At 33.9% G+C, this 19223-nt stretch overlaps 1 protein-coding gene across 4 annotated transcripts; it reads right to left on the reverse strand.

The window, feature by feature from the left end:
• Nucleotides 1–212: 212 nt before the first annotated feature.
• On the reverse strand, nt 213–17298 carry LOC127879456 (sulfotransferase 1A1-like). Of its 4 annotated transcripts, none has more exons than XR_008049103.1 (7): nt 17149–17298; nt 16521–16633; nt 15946–16275; nt 13981–14081; nt 13123–13300; nt 2263–2363; nt 213–1704 (listed from the first exon to the last, which is right to left on the reverse strand). XR_008049103.1 is itself a non-coding variant. In XM_052426306.1 (7 exons), the coding sequence occupies exons 1-6, from the start codon at nt 17286–17288 to the stop codon at nt 2264–2266; spliced, it is 948 nt and encodes a 315-aa protein (XP_052282266.1). In that variant the 5' UTR covers nt 17289–17298; the 3' UTR covers nt 213–1704; nt 2263. The 4 variants fall into 4 exon arrangements, 3 of the variants coding, with proteins under 3 accessions (XP_052282266.1, XP_052282264.1, XP_052282267.1); XM_052426306.1 differs by having other exon boundaries at nt 2263–2349; XM_052426304.1 differs by lacking the exon at nt 2263–2363.
• Between the last annotated feature and the right edge of the window lie 1925 nt (nt 17299–19223).

Below are 19223 nucleotides of genomic sequence, written 5' to 3' on the forward strand. Positions count from 1 at the left end.
ATACGTCAAGAATTCTGGTTGCTATGGCAACATATAACAAAAATATTTCTGACAATGGTGGAGCTGGTGGGGACGTATATTGATTGGCAATAGTCTGGTTCTATTGTTACATTCTCTCAAGAGAACTTTTTTTAAGTGAATGATATGGGTAAATTCACTAAATTGTGCACAACATTGCAGCCACAAGATTTTTCACTAATTCGAACATGAAGCAAGATTTTTTAGCATTTATTAATTATTAAATCACAAAACACATAAGGAATATTCATGATAAAGTTCTTTTTTTGTAAAATATAGCAATATAATGTTTATATCAACAAAAAAAGCGGTAAAAATATTAAAAAGTTCATTTTTTGTATAAAATGCTGAATAATCGATTAATCACGGAGTATGGTCTCCGATTAATCACCTCGGTTTTGGGGAACCGATTCCAACCACTTATACACACTTAAGCTATTTGCTAGTAAATGTAGTTTACAATAACCAAACAATTACACATCCATATGTAGTTTTTTTCGGTAATTAAGGCGCAGGGATTATTTTAATAAGGTGTTGACAAGAACATCGTCATCATTTAATTGCGTTTATTGTCTTTGATCCGCCGAAAGATTGCTTCTTAACCTTCGCAAAAACCCGAAATACAAAAATACCCACAATAGTTCATAAAGATATGCGTAAATCCCTACTCATGTGCCTACACGAAGTCATCGATGCAGATTAACTGCATTTAATTTCACAGAATAATGTAATCAATTTTATCGAAAATCTGGATTTATCTACACTTCAAAACTGGTACAGCACCTATGCGTAGATAACGATTGATATTTATCTTTTCCATGTCTAAGGTAATCCAATATATGATTTTTGAAATACCGGACAAAATAACTATTTACAAATTTAAATTCGTCAATCGTTGAAATAAAAAGGTTTGTGAATAAATATTTTCAACGTATCTTCAATAATTAATCAATGTTTATCCAAGCAAGAGTGAAGAGATACATGAACTCTAGTGTCAATTGACTTTCAATGCTGTGCCAAAACAATAATATTTCACGAGGCTTAAAGCCATACACCTTGAAATGAAATACATGTTAATCTATACATATAGATGCAATTTGAAAGTGTGCAAAATTGTGATTAAATCTATAGCTTAGTTAGCAAGTAATTTATTTATTTTTTTAATTTAAAACCGAAAGTATCATTTCTATACGTATTCGTCCATTTCAACAAACGCGATTAATTTTAAGTTTTAAAGCGCAAAAAGACGGATTTGTACCTTGTTACCACCAGTTATATTCTAATTGGCATAGATAAAATTTAATATGTTGCCTAGTTAGCATATAATATATTATTTTTCAAACGGTACCGCTTTTAAAACCGAAAGTAGGATATCTAGACGTATACGTCCATTTCGACAAACGCGATTATTTTTAAGTTGTAAAGCGCAAAAAAGACGGATTTCTACCTTGTTACCACCAGATATATGCTAATTGGCATAGATAAAATGTTTCTTATTTATACTTTAATTTACTATGCCATGTATTTCATTTCAAGGTGTGTGCCTTTAATCCATTGCAAATCGATTTCGTCGTTATAATTCATATCTGAACTTCAAGTCGGTGTCGGTTAAATTGTCACTGAGCCATCGGTCCATCTGCTTGCTTTCACTCACTGTGAACCAGTTCTTCCAATCGCCAACTTCGCCTGTAAAAAACGATCATATGAGAATAAGAAACAGGGAGCATAGCCTGACGAAGGTGTTTTGATGAGTGAATCGCATGAGATTATTGTGAGACATTGTATTAGACGAGCAGGATTACCACACCGTTTAATCGCCTCCAGCGACAACTGTGACACCTGCGATACTGTATACATGTCGGTGGAAAGCAGATTGTAAGTATTTCCCTATTTTTTGTATTTTTCGTATTGGATTGAGCAGGTTTGAGTGTGTTCGTTTAGAGCCCAAGTAGGAAGTACTTTGAGAACGTAATCCCTACTTTTCTAGTTGCTAACTTCTCAAGAAATCCGTTAGAATGTGGTTAAAATAATCTAACAAAATTCACCACTATTTCAGTCAAACTCCAATTTCACAGGATTTAGACCAAAGATAAATATGAAAAAACATTTTATTGAAATCTTTTTCTTTCGTGTTTTCCAAATAACAACAACCCACGTGAACAAACAACATTTTTATCAATTATTAAACTCGAGTGGGTTTTGAAAAAAGCCTAATGGTGACGGTCGTGACTAATTATACAGTACCTCAGTAGTTGCATGATCCATAGTCGTCGCTGGAGGCGATTGAACGGTGTGTTCGACCCAGCACAAAACCACATCCATAACAGTTCCCTGTTATTTAATACCTAGTACAATACAAACAACATCAAAACGCCACCAATGCAAAACTTATTTAACCATTTGATTATTACACCTGCTTTCTATTCAACAACACTAATATGTTCATGTTATAATGACATTACTATGTATGTCCATTAAAGCCACACACCTTGAAATGAACTACATGGCATAGTAAATTTAAGTATAAAAAAGAAACATATTGTAGCTATGCCAATTAGAATATATCTGGTGGTTACGATGTAGAAATCCGTTTTTTGCACTTTAAAACTTAAAACTAATCTCGTTTGTCGAAATGGACCTATACGTCTAGAAATCCTGCTTTCGGTTTTAAAAGCGGTACCGTTTGAAAAATAACAAATTACTTGCTAACTAGGCTATAGATTTAATTTTAGCTATGCCAATAAGAATATATCTTGTGGTTACAAGGTAGAAATCCGTCTATTTTGCGCTTTTAAACTTAAGAATAATCGCGTTTGTCGAAATATACGTATACGTATAGAAATCATACTTTCGGTTTAACAATAAAAAAAAATACTTGCTAGACTAGGCTATAGATTAAAAGAAAATTGTGCACACTTTCAAATTGCATCTTAATGTATTGACTCACATGCATCTCATTTCAAGGTGTGTGGCTTTAAAAACGTCATTACAAAATCCGTTTTTTAACCGTTGAATACGAAAACGGATTTCCGCCTGTGAAATGCTGAATAACTGGCATGTATTTCAAAGTGAGTATACTTAATTGATTAAGTAAGATTACCTATATGTATTTGGCATAAAGCATTAACCAACGGTCAGGAGAAATAGGAATACGACATTTAATGAAGTACTGTTGTTGCTTCGTCCACGACTGACACTTGAAATAAATTATGGAGTATCCAAATAAACCTGAAGTTTTAATAGAATCGAGTAAAGCGTAAAGAGGTTCAAACTAAAAAGTCCCATTTCTTATCTAAATTTAATACACATCGTATTTATGTGTAGCGCTGCTTCTGTGGTACATCTACTCGTGTCACTATCGTATTGTTATATGCTTCTGTGGTACATCTACTCGTGTCACTATCGTATTGTTATAATTTGTACTTCTTTTGATGGTGCGGATTTACGTCACTTCCTGACAACTTTCTGATACAACTGTATATTTAATGTAAAGATACTTACACATTATGTAGTTATTGCTTTATCATACTAAGTTAATTTATTTCATTTACAACGTTTGTTACACCTTAAGAAAGATTAAAATGCCTAGCAGTATATGCAATGAGAAAGGTAATGCATAGTCATACGACATGTGTATGTATGATTTCAATGTGTGATACAACAACTGTATTAGTCAAAGGTTGCTGCAACCGCTAAGAAATATTCAAAGATATCTCACGTCGTACAAAATAATCGTTCTTTTATTGGCTAAGATAGGTCACTCTCTGACCGTGATTTTTTCCTCCACATTTGCCTGTATACGTCATTGAAGTTCTAAAAGTCAAATAACGTCATAAAAGTAACGTAAACATTATTATTAAATGCAGTATATATATATTTTTTCCCCGTTATAACGATGTTTATAAAGACAGGAGTGGTATCTAGGAAGATAAATTTTGTACACGGCTACTAACTAACCCTCTCCCCGCAATTTGATACAGAGTACTAATTTTATACTGGACACGCATAAACATTTATTTGTTGAACACTTATTCTTATTGAGACTGTTTGTTATGAAACGCCATAACTGCCTTAACATGACAAAGTATATTACATGGCTATCTGTATCAGTATATGATGTTGATTTTACATTATATGAGGTTACTTTGGCATTATACGCCAATAATGAATGATAGTATGATGACAAATCACCATGATATGATGCTAACGGTCCATTATATAATGCTCATTGTTCATTATATGATGCTCACTGTACATTATATAAAGATAAGTGTCTATTATATGATACTCATTGTACATTAAATGATATTTATCTGAACTGTTTTATCAATTATTAAACTTTCATAAACAAGTCCAGTATGTTTCCTACACACTTTATGCAACTCATCCATATGCATAACTATTCTGTTTATTTTTACAAACAACCAAAAAGAAAATAATACATATTACCTTTATTTTAATCAAAAGCAAACCACAAGAACAAAAAGTATATATTAGCATATCTTGTATAACATGTTTGAACATTACTGCTGCTAAATGGCATCACTTTGTTTTATGATCATATACATGTATACATTGTATGTCTTTTATTGAATAAAAAATAGAAAAAAGTACATTATATGATGCTTTCTCTCAATTATATGATGCTCACTCTACATTAAATGATGCTCACTCTACATTATATGATGTTCATTGTACATTATATGATGATCACTCTCCATTATATGATGCTCACTCTCAATTATATGCTGCTCATTGTACATTATATGCTGCTCATTGTACATTATATGCTGCTCATTGTACATGATAAGCTCACTCTCAATTATATGCTGCTCATTGTACATTATATGCTGCTCATTGTACATGATATGCTCACTCTCAATTATATGATGTTCATTGTACTTTATATGATGCTCACTCTCCATTATATGATGCTTACTCTGAAATATATTATGCTCATTTTACATTATTTGATGCTCATTGTACATTATATAATGCTCACTCTCCATTATATGTTGCTCACTCTCAATTATATGATGCTCGCTTTCAATTATATTATGCTCATTGTACATCATTATGTGATGCTCACTCCCTTTATCTGATCCACATTGTTCATTATATTATGTGCAAATTTCATTATACGATCGTCGAGCGTGGCACAAGTGTATTTCTCGACAAAGCAATTCATTTACTGTACTAGTAGCGCGAGAAAGCACATGCTCTTTATCAAGCCTCTCAGTTCTCTCACATATATAATACTAATAATAATCACATAATATAATATAATGAATATATAAGGGGAGGATTCTATGTAGAATAGATGGTCGAAACGTATTTTTAACTATTTATAAACACCAATATAAATGTTGTGTAACGCCTGCCTTGTAATTGTTTTTACTTTGTATTTATTCTTACAATAATGATTTTTTAAATTACATTTTTTAATAACTGATAAATTCATTAATGATTGATCAGGTATATTTTCATTGTATGATAATTCTGAAGAAATGAGATACATGCTTAAAACTTTAAAGCATGTATCTCATTTCTTCAGAATTATCATACAATGAAAATATACCTGATCCATCATTAATGAATTAAAGTCTAAACTCTCTGTAAGTGTTGATGCAGATAGTTTACATCAGTGGTCAGTGCTGCTGGCAAGTGCTTATCTTTACCTGGATACTAAGGATAGCAGTGCTCTCATTTGATTGGATGTTTGCCTAGATATATGCCAGCTACACCTCAGAATCAGGGGACTGGCACATTGTTGGCCTTTCCCAAAAGAACTACTCACTCGAAACATCTGAGCATACAAGTTAAAGACTAATGTCAGACCCCCCTGGCTCTAAGTTGAAAGAGTTAGTCCACTAATTGAAAGTTTGGGGTTAGTGAATTACTAACCTGCCAGAACAGTTTAGAGAAACAAGCTGTTTAGAGAGATAGGCATCTGTTAGTAAAAATTTATCATGGAGGTGAGTTTAAAGTTCTAAGTATATATTTCACTAAATAAAAGTGATTTAGTCTTATTTTTCTTGAAATGAAAATATTGAATTAGTATTTTACTGTGTTTTCCTAACTGGGAATGTTCAGTTAGTGAAGTTAGTTTAGTTCTTTTAACTAAGTGAGAATTATTAACTTAGTTATTACTAAGGCAAAGGGACTTAGTATTTTTTTCTCTAAGTGGAAATTTGAGTTAGTGGTTCAATAAAGAACAGGACTTAGTGATTTTGTGCAACAACAAGTTAGTGTTTTTAATTAGTGATAAGTGAACATATAGTGAATTTATTAAATGACAAATCTCAGCTAGTCATTTTACCAAAGTGACTTAATGTGTTGTGATTAATGCAAGTTATAAGTGATTAATTCAAGCCGAAGAAATTGATTTAAACTGTTTGTTTTATTTAAGTGTCTTACTTTAGTGAATAATACAATGGATGTGAGCTCTGAATTATTTGATTAGTGAAAGTGAAGTTTGTGAGTGAATTCAATTAAAGTGATCACGGGTGTTTGTTTATCCTAGTGTTTTATACAGGCATTTGCCTCATACTGAACACAAACTGTTGACATGAAAGTGTATAATTGTTTTTGAAACCTTGTTTTAACTATGATTAACTTTTGAAAGTTTATGAACTGTATTTCTATATGAATTGTTTGTATTGTTGCATTATTGCTTAAGTATGAGTGATGAATAATTTTAAAGAATAAATATATTTTAGTCACATTGTTGTTGATTTTTCTTGTGCCTCAAGCTAGGCTCAGACGAACCACAGTAGCTTTCTCCGTCACAGTTTTTGATACATTAATTAAAATTAAAATTATTGATCTAATTTTAATTTAATAGCCGGCATGACGGTCGAAACGCTTCAGCTGCATTGGTCTAAGATTTCATTTCACGGCATCATGTTTATATTAGCCGTCTAATGAGCATGTGCATATCTGCACGGTTGCCTCCCTTTGTTGTTAGCTAACTTAAGAAGCATGGCCGTCCGCAAAACGGTCGAAAAAGTGTTGCAAGAAATTGACCTCCATGCACTCTTAGCATTTTTTTGTTGGCCAGGGAATCGAGTTGGAATCGTTGGCACACTTATCAGACAATGAACTCGGTCAGCCACATGTATCTGTCTCATTGATTAAAATTTTCACATCGCCACGAACAATTTAGCCTTAACACTAACAATTCATCATCAGGGAAATAATAACCTCCAGCCCACCAATCATTTTTGAATATTGGTCATCCTAAAATAGAATCTGAGCATTGCATAATGATAAATAATGAGCCTATAATAAAGAACTAGCACCAGAATATAGCAAACGGACCAGGCAACATAATAAATCATACATTGAACAAAGATTATGGGCAGTGAGCATCATATAATGGGCAATGATATTCATATAATGGACAACCGGCATAATATAATTGACTGTGAACATCGTATAATGAACAATGAGCATCATATAATGGAGAGTGAGCATCATATAATGGGGAGTGAGCATCATATAATGGATGATGTGCATCGTATAATTGAGAGTGAGCATCGTAAAATTGAGAGTGAGCATCATGAATATATTTGAGAGCGAGCATCATGAATATATTTGAGAGTGAGCATCATATAATTGAGAGTGAGCATCATATAATTGAGAGTGAGCATCATATAATTGAAAGTGAGCATCATACAATTTAGAGTGAGCATCATATAATGGAGAGTGAGCATCATATAATTGAGAGTGAGCAGCATATAATTGAGAGTGAGCAGCATATAATGGAGAGTGAGCATCATATAATTGAGAGTGAGCAGCATATAATGGAACATGGGCATCAATTGATGGAGAGTGAGCAACATATAATGGAGAGTGAGCATCATATAATGGACTATGGGCATCACATAATGGACAATAGGCAGCATAAAATGGACAATAAGAATAATATAATGGACCGTGAGGATCATATAATGTTAAACTATCCGCAAACTATCGTTAATTTACAACGTTTAATGCCAAAGTAACATCACATAATATATATTCAACATCATATAATTATATATATAGTCATAAAATATACGTTTTCATGTTAAGGTCGCTATGGCGTTCCATAGTTTGTGATTGATGGTTTATGGGATATACACTCTCAACCTGACGCGTACAGTGACGGCCATATTTTATGTAACTTGCGAGTCCCACGATGGATATGTCCGAAATTAGGCGATAATGCAAAAAGTTCATTTGAGTGCTAAAATCCTAAAAATAACTTTGATATTACTGCGAAATATCAGATTCATTTAATTTGATCTGTATTTTGCTATTGTTGGCGTCGCACTGGAGTGCGTCGACTAGTATGTAATGCGTTTTTTTTTTCGCTTATGGGAGAAGTTATTTTACGGATCAATATGTATTTTTTATATATATGTTTTAAGAATATCTTGCTTATTGGTGATTTTTTGTGTAAATTAGTGTAAATAAGTACTGCATTTATGCCTTTTAACATTTATTACAACATTTATTGCCAAAAATGCAAAGCTAATTGTTTTAATTAATAACTGATCCACAACTGATCACAGGGGATATATCACAGGGACTGGGCAAATACGCGAAACTTTCTGGTTTTGTTTAAAAACAAAACATAATCAAAATATATTTATTTTGTGGTTTTCTAAAGTGATTATTATGACGTCTGTCCGTCCGAAAACTTTAACATTGGCCATAAATTTTTTCAATATTGAAGATAGCAACTTGATATTTGGCATGCATGTGTATCTCATGGAGCTGAACATTTTGAGTGGTGAAAGGTGAAGGTCAAGGTCATCCTTCAAGGTCAAGGTCAAAGGTCAAATTTTTCTAAATTGAAAATAGCAACTTGATATTTGGCATGCATGTATATCTCATGGAGCTAAACATTTTGCATTTTGAAGGGTGAACGTTTAAGGTCAAGGCCATCCTTCAAGGTCAAATGTCAAATATATGGCGTCTGTCCGTCCGAAAACTTTAACATTTGCCATAACTTTTTCAATATTGAAGATAGTAACTTGATATTTGGCATGCATGTGCATCTCATGGATCTGCACATTTTTTGAGTGGTGAAAGTGAAGATCAAGGTCATCCTTCACGTTCAAGGTCAAAGGTCAAATTTTGAAATATTGAAGATAGCAACTGGATATTTGGCATGCATGTGTGTCTCATGGAGCTGAACATTTTGAATGGTGAAAGATGAATGTCAAGGTCATCCTTCAAGGTCGAATGTCAAATATATGGCGTCTGTGCGTCCAAAAACTCGATATTTGGCATGCATGTGCATCTCATGGAGCTGCATCATTTGAGTGGTGAAAGGTCAAGGTCATCCTTCAATGTCAAGGTCAAATGTAAAATTTTGCAATATTGAAGATAGCAACTCGATTTTTGGCATGCATGCGTATCTCATGGAGCTGCACATTTTGAGTGGTGAAAGGTCAAGGTAATCCTTCAAGGTCAAAGTTCAAATTTTGCATTAGTGAAGATAGTAACTCGATATATGGCATACATGTGTATCTCATGGAGCTGCGTATTTGAAATGTGAAATGTCAAGGTCATCCTTCAAAGTCAAAGGTCAAATATATGGCTTCAAAGCGGATCAGTAGGGGGCATTGTGTTTCACGAACACAGTTCTTTTTTAAAATAATTTCACTACTTTGAGTACTAAATCTTATTAAGGAGCATAGGTATATTAAAATTCTGAGCTATTCATATAAATGGTGAATTCTTTTCACAAGCGATAATTTGAGTCTAACGACTAACGATCATATAAGGCCTCAGAATTTAACTTAAAGGGGAATGATAAAGTTCATGAAATCAGCATTGTGTGAATTTAATTTTGTATTTCATATCGAGGTACAGTATTGCCTTATATAACTCAGAATGCTGCTGTGCATTTGAAGACGGGTTTTAAGTTCTCGACATATGTGAAGACAACAGTGCCAATTTCTTCCGAATCTCAGAAAGTGATTGGCATCTATGTTGATGATCATAGCATAATGCGTGTAAATGGATGTTGGAAGTGTTGAAGGTGTATCAATTAAAACTTCTCTGCATGATTGCATGATGTGGCTTGCAAAATTTCCCAGAGCCATTTGTGTTGCTCATAATGGGCGCAGGTTTGATTTTCCGGTTTTGGTTAGTCTATTGCTGAACACACACTGTTTTGAAACGTTTTGTAATTATGTAAGCAGTTTTGTTGACTCTATGCCGGTTTTCAAAAATCGTATCCTGGACAGTCACACAAACAGGAAGATCTAGTGAACGTGTTCTCCAGGCAACCTGCAACGCCCACAGTGCCCCTGATGATGTGTAAGCACTGGGATCTTTGCTTAAAAATGTAAAATTACTGACAATATTGCCTACATCTTTACTGTTTTTGCAAACCATAATTCAGTTTGTTTAAGTCATGAAAAGCCTTAAAGGCAAAGAACATTAGATTATTAGAGGTGCTGTTGCATAGAGGAACTCTAAAGCGACCAACAACTGAAAACATTGCGGGATATGGACTGGCCTTGTGTCATTTGAAAGCCATATTTTCCAGTTCCGGAGAGGATGACTTTAGGGATACTTTCATTGCTAAAAATAATGAGGGACTACCAAAAGTCACAAACGCAAAAAAATATTTTATCTGAAGTGGTCCCTAAAATCGGTCAGTTTTTCAGTGACGAAGAGTGACGGAACTAGATAATATGGCTTTCAAATGACACGCGGCCAATCACAATCACGTAATGGCTTTATATTGATACTAAATAATGTACATCTAGTTGTCATTAATCTGGCTGTTTTTATTAAAATATAAGTTGTATATTATTGTGCTACATGTTTAAAGAAACATGATAACTCATACATCTTTATGCTACGTAATATTAAGGACAACTTTGACATTTTTCGGTGAACTGCGCCTGTATTCATATGTTGCCTTTTGACTTTAGATGATCTTAAGATTGTATTATAGGCCCGGCTGTTTTTGGAGAAAACTCCGAGGTATTGTCATAGCCTCTTCGTCGTCCGCCGTCCAACGTCCGCGTCGTGCTAAAACCTTTACATTTGCTCTAAAATTAAAGTGCTTCCACCTACAACTTTGAAACTTCATATGTACATGCACATTGATGAGTTCTACACGCCACACCCATTTTTTGATCACTAGGTCAAAGGTCAAGGTCACTGTGACCTCTAATATAAAACTTTAACTTTGCCTCTAACATCACAGTACTTCCACCTTCAACTTTGAAACTTCATACATGTATGTAGATGCACCTTGATGAGTTCTCGCCACACCAATTTTGGGTCACTAGGCCAAAGGTCAAGGTCACTGTGACCTCTAAAATAGATTAATTCTGACAAGCTTACGCTTGCCGAGCGTGGCACCCGTTATTCGGTGCTCTTGTTAATGTATTATTATATCAATATTAAATCAAAGTTAGCTAAATTTCTTCACATGGCATGGTTTATAACTGTAGCTTTTAATTAGCAACTAGAAAACCCCCAAAAGAAGTGATATACAAATTTATACTTACATTCATTGCGTAAAAATGAATTGAGGTAGGCATACTCAAAGTAAAATTTCTTAAGATAGGAACGGTAAAACTTCCTGAATTTCATTCAGTGTGTAGAAAATATGTTGTGTTAAATAAATATGTACAATATATGCATTTCATCACCCTACAAGTGAAATAAAACGTAATTAAAGTTTCTTGTCACTGAACCATTTGTTGTCGTTTTTGCCATTTTATCCAGATAAGTGCATATATTATTGGATATCAAAGGCACAATTCTCTTTCAATGACACTTTTTAAATTCTGTTTCTACTAACATAATCCAGTCGAGTACGTTTATTAAGTTAATTGTCAATATATATATATATATCCCATTACAAATAACTATATATTTTGGATATAGGGTAAATCCATAGAAAACGACCAACCGAGTCAAGAGGTAGGTGTATTCAACCTAGTATAAAAAGTTAAAATGTTTTAAAATTTTGCAATTAGTTGTGATATACAATTAACTATGTGGAAATAATAACAACGAGTGTTTCTGGAAAAGAACCCATTAGGCTACTACTACCTTAATATCCTAGTTAGAAGGTGATTTTTCAAGCGTTTCCGTAGTGTAGTGGTTACAAACTCGCTCCACATGTGAGAGGTCCAAGGTTCGAGCCCCAGTATAATCAAAATATTTTATTTGTGTTCTATGTTAACTTTTTGTTTTGATGTAGACATTTGAGATTTAATAAATATGCTGTTTTGTTGTAACCATTTTTTTGTTTTTATTATGCCCATGAAATACATGTGTGAGAGGGTGGTGTGGGGGGGGGGGGATCGTAAACACATTGAAACTTTTACAGTGTTTCCATATCAATGAGTACTCAACCCCTATCGTTAATGAGCAACGTAAGAATAAGTTCAGAATAATCTCCCCTTGAAGTTGAGAAAAATATAAAATTACGCTTACAAGATGAAGCAGATTTTTTAAAACCTACACAGTTCTGTTCCATTAATGAAAAATGCACACGGATGCCAGTAAAAAACGAAAACCAATGTAGTAAAATGAACTATGAAATATTTGGGGGTTACAACACAAAATCATAGATAATGGTTATTTGGCGGTTATAACACAACATCATAGATAATGGTTATTTGGGATTATAACACGAAATCATAGATAATGGTTATACCGGTATCTTTCTATTTTGCTTAAAATAATCGGCCACTATATTAATATTTACAGTAGAAAAAAATCGTTCCATGTTACTTCATTGAGTGCCTTTTACACAGAAATTCCCGACGCCCTTTGATGCTTTGAGTCAATACTTATCTTGTTTTTAACAATTAAACGTTGTTTATTTACATGCTGTAGGATAAAAAGAATACCATGTTTATGTCAGTGTTTAATTTGTCATTTTTTTAAAACAGACGCCATTTATTTGACGTTGATATGTGTAAGGAAAGAACAGGCCGCGCACTTGACCTCTCTAAGCCATTCGTATTCTACTAGGTCATTTGTTTAGGAGATGAGAGATCACACCGTGCGGGGTCGATAAGAAGCCTTGCTATTTAATATGCTCGTATATGTAAAGAAAATAATTCATTTTACCTTTACGATACATTGGGGAAGGTCCTTCATGATTGAAAAACGCCTTTTTGTCTTTCACTTCAGCGTCCGCTTTCTTCAGATTTTCAAACTCGCAAGCCTCAGATATATCGGCTATAAGCTCGTCGCTGCACTTTGTTCCAAGAAACTCGTTGACTTTGCGAATCTCCCGAATCGGGTTCTGTGACAGATGTGATTTGAAACTTGAATATCGTGAAAACTACATCAAACGATTAGTGAAACTAGATAAAGTTAATGAGATTTGCTAAAAAATGTATTTCTATTTATCTTGCCTATCTTATTTTATCTTATCTTTACAAAATAATCGTTTTTTATGTGCTGGCCAAATCACGTGCTGACCGTGCATTTTTAATACTAGGCCTGGAGCTTTGCATATATGATTAATAACTTTAAATGTCACGGTAGTAAATAAGAAGACGTCATGTAATATTCAGTCTAGCGATATTATATCATGTTATTACGTTAATGCTTGAGAAGAAATAGTACTCGGTAACATTAACATTCTTTACGCGGTTTTATATGGCTTTTCACTCTCCCCACATAGTATGATACACGGTAATAAGTGTATACTAGGCGATAGAGTAGATCAAGCCCCATTTTAAATTACTGAACCTGAATAACACCGAACGGGGTCAATAAGAAGCTGTAACTAACAAAATTGTTGCAGAGTATACAACAAACCAAATGCGTGTACAGTATAGATAGTTATAATTTCTATCGTAAAACCCACTTCCTACGTTACACAAAAATTACTAACTTTAAACTTCTTTTATAAATGCGATAAAAATATGTAAACAAATGTCCGGAAAAAGAATTACTATTAGTGTTCTTGAAACTCACCTCTTTTACGTCTTCAAAGTTCATGTTAAGAATTTGATCAGGATGTTTTCTGGAAAACTTTTCCCACTCCTTTACATATTTGCACCAAGGGTAATATAGATCTGGAATATAATTCAAATACCATTGTTTACTGTAGCACTTAATGTTCGAGAATACGTTAAACAAGAGTGCCAAGAAGGCCCTAGTTCGCTCACCTGAGGGGTCGATTCATTCAATCTTTACCAAACGTCAAACTCGACCTAGATATTGTCCAGACAAACATTCTGGTCAAGTTTTATCATTATTGAACCAAAACTCTGACGTATGGAGTGTTTACGAGATTTTTTTGTAAGATTTGACCTGGTGACCTATATTTTGACCCCTCGTGACAAACATCAAACTTTTCTGACAAAAATAATTATTATGACCAAGATTCATAAAATCGGAAACAAAATTGTAACCTCTAGAGTGTTTACAAGGATTGTGTATAATATAATGAAAATTTTGACAATCTAAGGGCAATAATTATGGCATTTATTATGTGATTTTGCTCGTTACTAAACTTGACTCGGATCTTGTGGCCATATAGCTTCTAGCAACTTTGATAAAAAGGGCTTGAGAAATGCGAATGATAGACTGTTTACAACGGCAGTCGACAAAGACTAATCCTAAAACCTCACTAAGCTAAAAAGTGTGTTTTTTTTCACCGATTTGAGCCATTTTCCAACTTGTCCGAGATATTAATAAAACCAATATATTGACTAAGTTTCACGATGATAAGGCAAACAATGTGACTTCTAGAGTGTTCACAAGGCTTCTCTATAGTCATATGAGGAAAACTGCCCCCCCCCTGGCGGCCATGTTTTTATACCGATCGAGACCATTTTCAAACTTATCTCAGATATAAATAAATCCAATCTTTTCACCAAGTTTCATAATGATTGGGGAAAAATGTGACTTCTAGAGTGTTGACAAAGTTTTTTTAAATATATAAATATAAGAAAAATGCCCCCCCCCCAGCCGCCATGTTTTTCGAACTCAACTCTCGTATCTAGAAAACAAATGTTCTGACCAAATTTCATAAAAATGCAATTGGGCCAAAAATGTGACTTCTAGAGTGTTCACATGTTTTCACTATATACATATAGCGAATATTGCCCCGCCCCTTCGTGGCCATGTTTTTTTCTCCGATCTGGACCATTTTCGAACTCGTCCGAGATATCAATAAAACCGATGTTTTGACAAAGTTTCATGATGATTGGGCAAACATTGTGACTACTAGAGTGTGTACAAGGTTTCTCTATAGCCAGATAAAGAAAACTGCCCCACCCACTGGCGGCCATGTTTTCAACGGACCGGAACCACTTTTGAACGAAACCAACATATCATTAAGACAAACATTTTGACACAGTTACATGAAGATCAGGCATGAAATGTGACTTCTACAGTGTTTACAAGGTTTTTATTTTTTTGACCTAGTGAACTAGTTTTTGACCCAGCATAACCAGTTTCTAACTTGATCGAGGTATAATTGGGACTAATCTTCTGACCAAGTTTCATGAAGATCGCACAAGAAATGTGGCCTCTAGAGTGTTTACAACCAAATGTGGACGGACGGACAGACGGACAAAACCGATCCCAAAACCTCACCTGAGCAATCAGGTGAGCTAAAAACTGTAAACAAAAAAATCAACAAATCTACACGAAGAATGTGCTATGTAGAACCGAGCAAATAAAACTCAGAAGTGTTTGACCGAATACTGATACGAACGGAAATGGCTGTACGTTTGCAATTATTCTGCGTAACTTACACGTACAACTTGATTGGTATTATCAGAATAAAAATTCCTACTAAAAAAATCAAAAATTAAAAGATTTGCTCTCACTGCGCAAAATACTGCTTGTTCTGCTACTTACTTTTCATAATTTAATACTAGGATAAAACTTATATGTAATTTTCAAGAAATGTGTTACTATTGTACAAACCTATGCCGTACGACCCGAGCATTAAAGGCAGGAAGTCGCTGAACGTTTTCAACGGTGAAGGCTTTTTGCTAAACTTAAAAATATGATTGAAGTACGAAACGGCTATATCCTTTGGATTCCTTTGTACGTGGATAATCTTGATGCCTTTCGTGAATATCTCTCGCGGAGTAAGATGAACGGGATAGTGACAGTTGATGACACGAGGAGACGGAAGTGCCTCGATTTGTTCTGTGGACTTGAAGTCAAGGAATGCCACTTCCTTTACGTCCTTTTCGTACTCAGATTTGCCCTTTCGTAGCATGCAGACGATTTCCCAGAGCCAGTGAGTTCCTTGACAACGAACATGCAAGTATAAAACGCAATTGATTTTCAAGCATGCATAGGCAACATAACAAATTACACAAACTAAATTTCAGGACAGAACAAAAAATGCCAGAAAATTGAGCTTCAGCTAAACATATATAGTGTTAATCTTAATGGAATGGATAATTTGAACAAAATTATATGCGACTATAATGTTATAAATAACGCATATGACAATTTCAATCAAGTTGGCCGCATTAAAGCATAGATACCTGACTTTGGAAACGTAACAAGGTAGACGTCGTCATCACGAATCGGAAGGTTTTGCACGTTTTCAACTTGTTTGGACAGGTCACCATCGGTCAGGTGCTCTAGCGTTGAGGCTCTGAAAATGTGAACTAAGTACAGAGGGTGTCACTGCGAAGACGTCGCAGCATATACAAATAACACTGAGTAAATGACTGTACAGAAATATTAACTAAAAAATCAGAATATCCTTATAGACAATTATTTATAGATTTTAACGAGTACAACAAAATATTCAAAATATAATTGTATAATTAAAAAAAAATATTTGTAACACAGCTGTTTACTTGCATAGGTTCTAACAAAAGACAAAATAGTGGATGAAAAACATACCTGCACATTAAAACAACACAAAATAGAACGCAAAAGAAAGAAAATCACTAAAAGGCTGTCAATTTACAGTTTGGAGTTGTTGGTAACTAAAAATCGCACAGTGTTTTATAATGTTTGCAATCTCCAGAACGACAAGCAAGAACCAGGTACGAAAAGTAAAATGTTAATCGCCATTTATATCGTTCGTACGGACATGTCTTGCGCTCTTGCATCCAATGGATGTAATTAATAACGATGTAACCTCTGCAAAGCATTACTTACCTAAAATATATCCCCTTTGCAAAGCAATACTCAAGTTCTATGCCATTCGGGGTTGTTAAATTAATTTTCGTTGTCATTTTGTTAAACTTGCTTAACACAGACACAACTATTACACTGACAGTCGAGCAATACACTCGCATGTACACACATACACGTGATAAAAGTTTAAAATTCAGAACATTTACCAGTTCACATATTAAAGGGGCCTTTTTACGTTTTGGTAAATTTACAAAATAAAACAAAATCTTTCAGATTGGTCGTTGCAGTTATGATAATTGCGTGTACAGTAATACTGACCATTTACTTTGCTCTTAAATATCCTTTACATGTATATGCATCTTTTGACGGTTTAAAAAGCATGAAAATGTAAAAGCGTTGCAACGCGAAACGATTGAATCATTGGGAGAGTTTTGCTGTTGTCGTTTTATTTATCGACACTACGAGGATTGCTTTTATTAAGTATAAAATACATTACTCATTGTATGAGCTCGTTTTGCCGAGTGGTGTACGAGTTTGACTTTTACTCCAAGGGTCAGAGATTCGAGCCCAGTTGATGGTTACTTATTTTCTTTATTTATTTTATTCTTTTTTTACAGGAGCTTTTTAGATTTATTGTTTACATTTATCGATATAAAGAATTTCATGACAATCTTCAATATCTGCCAAAATCGGTGAAAAGGCTTGCTTAAATGTGGCAAATTTAACAGAAACGCTCAAATACGACATTGCAACAAAATAGTAAACTAACGTTCATTTTAGTTCTTTACCATTAGAATTTAATATGATTGTTATTGGTACTTTTACAACTGAGTTCACAACGTAACATGTAAAATAAGTCATTCAGTTCTTTACACAATATCCATGAATTACTCATACAAACAAAATGTTACCACATTTTAACCAAATGTCACTTTTTATCATACCGCTGCATTTATATGCTTGATATAATAGTGACTGAAAAAAACAACAGGTTACTGCCTGATCTTTTTGTAATATATCAGCCTCGCCGGTATATCATTCTAAGCCTCACCTGATATATTACAAAACGTTATTCTCTTTATATCAGTTTAAAAGGAAGTTCTTATATCAGTCGATGATAGGAGGTAGGTCATATTACTCAGAATCAACTATAAAGTAATCATTTTTAGTAAATTCGAATAAGATTTAACAAAACAATTAATTTGATACCAATGTAAAATATTTTGAACACAAAATTCAAGAGAAACAGAAAAAAAACTTGTTTTACTAATATTAAGCGCAAGTGATCATGATGTCATTATAAACACGTCAAACGACAACAATCATATTATTTCCCGCTAAAAATGAAGATTTTTTTAGCGATTTTTTTCATTTTGTTAACGAAATCCGGGAACGTCAAGGTATAATAAACAGAAAAACAAGTTACTGCCTGATCTTTTTGTAATATATCAGGCTCGGCACGAATAAAATAAAGGCTCGGCAAGCCTCGCCTTTATATTATAAGCCTTGCCTTAAATAATACAAAAAGATCAGACAGTAACCTGTTATTCTCTATATATTATATGAGTTTATTTTATAAATAATAGAATAGTGTGACGATATATCAACTTCATATCGTAACTAGTAACTAGTATGTGCCTCATAATGATCGTCTTCACTACTGTAAAATTGACTCGCTAATCTACAGCTTTATCGTTATGATGCAATGCAATCTGACTTCGCCTTGTACAGCCACAATGCATGCGTTATCGTAATTTCATATTATTTGCTGAATGTAATTACCATGCTAATAAAACGACATGTGTTCATCTAACGCCCGAAGTCATCTGTTTCTCCATGTTCAATGTGAATGAGTGAGGATAGTGTATGCAGTTTTGTACGATGTGGATATGAGAGTAAACCTACGCTATGTCATAGTATATATGCGAGTAAACCTACGCTATGTCATAGTATATATGAGAGTAAACCTACGCTATGTCATAGTATATATGCGAGTAAACCTACGCTATGTCATAGTATATATGAGAGTAAACCTACGCTATGTCATAGTATATATGCGAGTAAACCTACGCTATTTCATAGTATATATGAGAGTA

This window comes from Dreissena polymorpha, chromosome 4 (assembly GCF_020536995.1).
Source record: "Dreissena polymorpha isolate Duluth1 chromosome 4, UMN_Dpol_1.0, whole genome shotgun sequence".
Taxonomy (NCBI): Eukaryota; Metazoa; Mollusca; class Bivalvia; order Myida; family Dreissenidae; genus Dreissena; species Dreissena polymorpha.

Excerpts from the sequence above, each read along its gene's own strand:
- LOC127879456 (XM_052426304.1), bottom strand. The coding sequence starts at position 17,288 with ATGCGAGTGTATTGCTCGACTGTCAGTGTAATAGTTGTGTCTGTGTTA. Across the intron at positions 16,634-17,148 it reads GCAAAGGGGATATATTTTAG|AGCCTCAACGCTAGAGCACC; the intron begins GTAAGTAATGCT and ends TCACATTTTCAG. Across the intron at positions 1,705-13,122 it reads TTCCCCAATGTATCGTAAAG|GCGAAGTTGGCGATTGGAAG; the intron begins GTAAAATGAATT and ends CGTTTTTTACAG.